Source organism: Branchiostoma floridae, chromosome 17 (genome assembly GCF_000003815.2).
Source record: "Branchiostoma floridae strain S238N-H82 chromosome 17, Bfl_VNyyK, whole genome shotgun sequence".
Lineage (NCBI taxonomy): Eukaryota > Metazoa > Chordata > Leptocardii > Amphioxiformes > Branchiostomatidae > Branchiostoma > Branchiostoma floridae.
In genome coordinates this window covers 13,742,939-13,749,821 of record NC_049995.1, presented here as the reverse complement: position 1 = coordinate 13,749,821, position 6,883 = coordinate 13,742,939, and the positions used below count along the sequence as shown (strand labels likewise).

Here is a 6,883-nt window from a genome sequence, read left to right as displayed (position 1 = left end):
TGATACCTAATGACTACTTGTATAACACAATGATCTACATTCATGCTAAACATTGATCGACGTATTTAAAGGAATTTGATAAGTGCCGGTATTAATGGATGGTTGATATTTAATGTAAGACTGTTATGTCACACCTTGAGAACTCTTCGCAGGAATTATGTAAACATAATTAGGTCCGTGAATAAATGACACCGCAAGAGGTAATCCTGTGATGGGTACTATGGAATTTATGGTTTCAAGTAAATCATCATCATCCGGTCATGCTGGTTTCACGGACATCCCTCCATCCTTCCCTATCCTTGCATGGTAGCCTTGGGCAGATCTTCAGCCGAGCAGGTAGCATCTTCTCATATATATAGATGATGTATATTATGTAAATAGGTTACATTTAGGTTATTTTGTTTCATCGCACTAGTTATTATTCCACCAAGTCCTCTTAATGAAAATTTATTCTTATCATTTATAACTGTTTTCGTTGATTTGATATTGTTGAGGGCAAAGTACATTTTATTGCAGATCGTAGTTGCACATAAATTAGTGATAAGATATTATTATGAATCGCATCTGAAAACTTTGAATATCTGACCATTACTTGAAAAAGAATATTGTGTATTTGTGTTTAACTTAAGAATATGTTTATCCTATATTTTCAACGATGCAATGAGAAGACGGTAAAATGTATAATCTATAGAATGTTCTGCATCGTCTTCTAGAGAAATTGTCAGTTGCACTTTAGGCTTAAGTGAGGTAAGGAAAGGTACTCCTCTAAAAGCATGTTCTGCCATATATTACCCTGAAATATACACCAAAACACTGAGATTAACCAAACAACTTTGTAAACTTTATTTCCAGCATCAAATACACACAGAGAACGGATTTCAATTCTTCACTGATATTTTATTCCTATACCCTTTATTGTACATCTTTCTTAAAGGGTTATTTTTTTTTTTCGATAGCCAAGCAATCCTGTTCTGTAAAGGCTTTCACAGAATGCTATAGAACAATCCGGTCTACATACACTGCGTGTTGTCTACTTGTTCTAACACATCCTCAACCCTATACAGAACATGGCTTGCCAGCTACTTTTTTCCCTGTACATCCTAGTACTTTATGTAACATTTCTGTTTTTGTTTGTATGGGTTTGCTGTTCCTATCAGTTCCAACATAGCTTTCTACCAGACCGATTTGAATTCGGTTGCAGCTGGCTTCGCCTTTTTACTCATATAGACTCGCTATTCATTGATAAGATACGGAACCGTGCATTGATGAGCGTTGATGTCATCGGCAAAAAAAATCCTCTTTGTGTGAGAGGAAACGATAAAAGTCGTTGTCATGGAAACGTCCGGGCAGCTGTTGGTCAGTCGAATCTGTAGAGGAGAATAGAGGTGATGTCAGAGTTGAATATAGCCGTGTTGTCCGGCAGATAGACACAACAGCTGCGAATGTCTAGAGAGTTTCTTTTATAAGGGTCAGTAACCATTATCCGGACATCCGCTATCAGTGTCCTATAGTAGACACTGTTTCTTCAATGTATCGATAACTACATTTTTCCTCCCATCTTCTATAACCTAGCCATTGATTTTAATTTTTGTTGTTTTACTGCGTATGTATATGTTGCCAACCAGCCGTAAGCTATATGACAGAATGGAATTAGGCTGGATCTGTACATGTCTGCGAATGTAGGGAATAAGAAGATACGCGTTGGTATTTATCTCTGTCAGTTGTAATATTCTTTTTCTTGAGAGGCGATGTCGCAATTCGCTGGCTGCTATAGTGCATCACCTCTGCTTCCTGTACTATGTTGTTGAAAAGATGTAAAGTGACAACATCTACTACTTCTATTACTACTACTACTACTACTACTACTACTACTACTGCTGCCACTACTACTACTCGTACTACTACCACTACCATCACCATCACTACTACTACTACTAAAGTGAATACAATTATACCTTCTTTTTCCTATTTCCTCCAAGTCATCCTCGTTCGCCTCTATGGCGGCCTCCCTGACCTGACTCTCCTCGCGCAGTCTAACCAAGTCCCGCAGCAGCGCCACAGACACCCCGATAGACAACTCCGGAGACTCTGCCTGGCGTTTCATCTGCAGCGGGACTGAACAATAAAACGGATATTTTATTTAAAGGAAGGTAACATCTGCAGGTAAAAAATTGATACAATTCAATCCCTATAGCTGTATAAAAACGGAGAAATACTTCCGGACCTTTTGAATGACATTCATCACTCTTCTTCAGCGTCACTAGAATGAAGAAGAGTGATTGATGTAACTCAAAACGCCCTGAAGTAAATCTTATATGATAGTAATGGTTTGATGATTTCCCATACTCTTGAAAAGCTTTCACAGTACAGTTTTCTATTGTTTTCAAAGATAAAACAGACTGTTCCTTCTTATGGTAACACGGGAAGTACTTACAGTATTTTTTGTACCCTCCCTCCTACGTCAAGCTGTATCAGGACAAGGCCTTATGTTTTCCCCTAGAATTTAAAAGAAAATACGTTTGGATTTACCTCTTGTGATGAGATACGGTGACGTCTCATGTAGACTCTGCGTTCGGATGTCCTCAAACAATTTGTGCCTGTCGTCGTGCCCCATGTTCTCCAAGTCTCGCATCAGCAGCTTCGCCATACGCAAGTTCTCGCGAGACCTTGAGGCGGGCGCGGGAACACAATGGACCAGGCAGACCGAACAGCCGACAGCGATGAAGAGAACGAGTAGCAACGAGTGAGCCATTCCGTACTCTGTTTTGTAGACCTGCAAAAATGACGATTAACTCATGAAAATCACATATTGGGTCAGTTAGTCTAAGTGGTCTGGTCTCAATCATGATATTTCTGACCTAGTGAGAAGAGATGCTGTTACAGTTACAGTTACAATGTAACCCATAACCTTGGAGTGGCCTTCAGGTCTTGTTGTTGGCCTTATGTGGCCCCGTGGTATATGGTGACCATTAATTGAATAATGAAAAAAGTCTCGCCTGTACGTTTTAGAGGCATACCAAACATGATATTTTTCCTTACAAAATGCCGTCTTTGCAACTTGACATTAATGAGCATCTGACTTGGCTCGGGGCTGAGACTCCGGTCGTAGTCTTGGTTATTAATTATGCATCTACTCCAATCCTAACTTAGCGGGGAATCTTACTAAAAGTACATTGAGCATACGGAATATGAAACTAATCTACATAGTTCAGTTAATTCCGAGGTTGGGTCACAAAATTGAAAAGAAAATAGACTGAACTGCAATCATACTTTTCTAATCCTACCTGATTTTAGGGAATCAGCAATAATCCATTTATAAAGTCGCCCTCTAACACCTACAGTTGCCATGGTAACAGAGTAGGTGTAGTTGCCATGACGTCGACGTTACGGAGGTGTCAACGACTCGTCACGCTAATGACGGCTTGGCTGTTTTACACCGACGTAAAAGGGTGTTCACGCCCTGTCACTTAAACTGCGTAATTAGATCACTCACTTTGGTAGAGTTTCGGGAAAGCATGCGTATAAGGTGGCATTGCCCTAGCAAGGAAATTATAAAGAAGAAAAAAACAGCAGTAGTAGACTTTTAGGTGTGCAATCGATGTTGATAGCAGGAAGAAAAAAATGTGCAAAAAACACATGTATAAGCATTTTTTGTTTTGAATGAAACACGAAAAGTAGCTTAATTAATATATTTTCTTACAAGATTTTCTCAGCCGTATCTTCGGTTAACCACAGAACGCCAAGATAAACGTATTTTAGCCAATGCAAATGCCACAATTCTTCAGCACAATACAGCTGGCTTTATTCATTTATGAATCAAGAAATCGAATGAAAATGCACCAACTATTCATTATAAATGTTAAGAAATCGATATCGTAACAAATGCCTATAAAAGTGCTATAAATTTCAAACAGGGTGCCAACGAATGGGTTGTATATGTTTGTTTTTTTCGTTGTTGAACAAACCTAGAAAGATACTTGAACACAGCTTAGACGTCTAGGTTAGAAGGTGTTTAATAAAGAAAGTATCAAGCTACTGGATGGATTTCACTAAGACGCAAACGTTTCAGACGAAAGATCTATTAATCTATTAATGGCTACGACGTGCAACTCAAACATAGATACTTTTACTAATGGCAGATTAGTTTAGCATCCAATGTTACACGAATGTATTTTCGAATTACGATAAATAGCATTTCATGAAATGGCAAACGCTACTGTAAGATATGAAATATCACCATTCGGAAATATCATCATGGAAAGTGCAAGGAAGTTATATTACGTCTGTGGCAAGAGCTAATCACATTTCGGTAAACATAGCCATCTCTAAAAGCTAAAGGAGCTTTATGTAAGTCATGGAAAACGGATTTGTCGAGTGGTTTAGACTCAGACAAAAATACGCGTTAACGGAAGACATTAGTAGTGACATTGGATCTACCTATTGTAAGTGTGACCATATTTCAATCACAGTAGACTGTGGAACACAGAGCAGCGCATGAACAGTCACATACTCTACTAAGCTAAACAATCTTCAATGTTCTATGCCGTTTGCCTATTCTTTGCCAACGAATTGATGACACAATCAAAGAAATAATCAATCTAGGTACTCTTCTACGGCCACATAAATCACTACACATAGCAGATGACAAAACAAAATGTTAAGTACAATGTCATGTATGTGTAGGTAATGGGAAGATTTGATGAGTCGTTTAGACTCTGACAAATACTTTGAAAAGCGAGAGAAAAGTCAAGACATTGGATATACCTATAGTTTGTTTTGCATTGTATCACTTTGTGGATCACCTGGCTGTGGCTTAGCCCTACTAAAATGAACACCATCTTGGCTTGTTTTCGCAAAGAAGATACGAAAATTTTCAGCAAAAAAAGGCGCCTGCAATGGAATAAACGTAGTGAATACTTAATACGCTTTGGTCAACAGCTTCTACCTCTACTTTTGCATTGCAGCACATCACCATGCTGCGTATGATCATAAGCCCTACTAAAACGAAATTGTTGAAATTAACGTCTTGGCTTTCTTCGCCAACGAAGATACAGAATTGTTAGCAAAAAACGCCTGCAATGAAATGAACGCAGTGAATACTCACGGTTTGTCTAACTGCTAGAAGATCCGCTTCTTCAAAGTCTTTGAAGCCTCACCGGGGATTGCCGTGTCCACCTGGTCTCCTACTGCACTTCCTCATCGTCCTTCTCGCCTTTTATACGTTTCTTTTCCGCTTTATTTGCATGTCGGTCAGAAGTTCTGTTAATCAGGTCATGACGTGTTTCCCTTCAGAATGACAGGTGACGGTGATGCTATTATCACCCCCACAGTGCGAGAGGCGGACACTTTTCTGGAGACCATTAGAGAAAGGTACTTCCCTTCTCTTAAGAACCGAGGAGTGCGGAAGCTCTTTCAAAGTGACAGCAGTTTTCTTGTCGTCGTGAATGTAGATTATGAAGAGTTTACTTTCTATATATAACGAAGCGGGAAAAGAATTTTGCCCCAGTTAAGATACAGTTACAGAAAGTCATAGTGTTAACTTTTGTAAGCGATTCTGCAAGTAGGTTCGGCCTTTATGATACTGACACAGATACCGCAAAGTCATGCTACTATTTCAAAATTGGAAACAAATGTCAACATGTATTTAAAAACAAGTTCACGGACTTTCTAATTACCCTATTCTTTCAGATACGGACATCAATGAGATGCTTATCGTTTAAGGTAAGCATGTTCTCATTCTTAGTGAACTATTGAGCTGGTCTCAGTCATCATGTTTCCGACTTCGTGGGAAAAAAGATGCTGTTACATCCACAAAATGTAAACCGTAACCCTGGAACGGCCTTCGGATCACACCGTCAGGGGGCCTTCGGGTCATGTTATGTGTTGACCAGTAAGTAAAAAAATCACTGCATATCAGACGAGGTCGACGTCGTCAGCTATAGATTGGCTCCGTCCATGTTGAATTGCTTTTCTCAATATTTTAGCCTGCTAAGATAAATGCTAAAATTCCTTATCCATCTGATAGAGTATTGATAGATGAAGGAAAAAAAGATTCAAGCATCCTTTTCCTAGATAAGAGTGGGTCTGCCATGGTAGTTGCTGCCGGCTTGTTGCGCGTAGCGTTAGCTATATATTGATCGTGTTAGGGGTTACAAGAGATATGCGTTAGATCGTGCAGGTTTTTACATATTCACAACCCCAAGAATTTTTGCCAGAGTGGATTAGAAAATGTCACCCTTGCACAGCTCTTGTAGAACATGACGTAACAAGATGTCATGTGACGTCAGTTTTTGGCACGTCCGAGAGAAAGTAGGCCACGCAGATTTTACCGGGCAAGACGAAAGCTGTACAACCCATTTTGCTGCCACGTTTGACACCAACACAGTAAGGACTTCCATGACTTCCTCGACCCTCTACTTCCTCGAATTTATTACGTGGAATTTTTTTTACAATGCCAGCGATCAAGGTCCAAGTGCCCAAGTAAAAACAAAACTAAAATTGCGTTTACCTTTGCATGGAAATACTTGACAATATGATAAGGTGGAAAACTTAAAACAAGCAAGATCTAACTGCTCACGTTTTTAAAGAGAACAAGGTCTCAATTCCATCGCGCAGGTTTCAAGATGCCCAGCCAAAGTCAATATCGTGATCGTGTTTACTCTGTTAAAGCATTTACACAAAATGGAACTCTTTTTTTTCTCGTAGAGCATTTACTGGTTCTAACATCTTTTGATTAGGCCACAGCAAGTAAATTTTATGGATGACATCCTCTGCAGATTGCAAAAATAGTGCGATAGGGCGAAAAAAAGATGGGTGAAAAAAAACAAGATAGCTACATTTTCATAAATAGGCACCATAAAGTTGTGATGACTGTTGTAAAAAG

The 6,883-nt window shown here is 39.2% G+C and overlaps 1 protein-coding gene across 1 annotated transcript; it reads right to left on the bottom strand.

The window, feature by feature from the left end:
* Positions 1–883: 883 nt before the first annotated feature.
* Positions 884–5,296, bottom strand: LOC118404753. Its single transcript, XM_035804079.1, has 4 exons — positions 5,105–5,296; positions 2,530–2,773; positions 1,956–2,115; positions 884–1,367 (listed from the first exon to the last, which is right to left on the bottom strand). Exons 2-4 carry the CDS (start codon positions 2,750–2,752, stop codon positions 1,358–1,360), a joined length of 393 nt encoding a protein of 130 aa, XP_035659972.1. The 5' UTR covers positions 2,753–2,773; positions 5,105–5,296; the 3' UTR covers positions 884–1,357.
* Between the last annotated feature and the right edge of the window lie 1,587 nt (positions 5,297–6,883).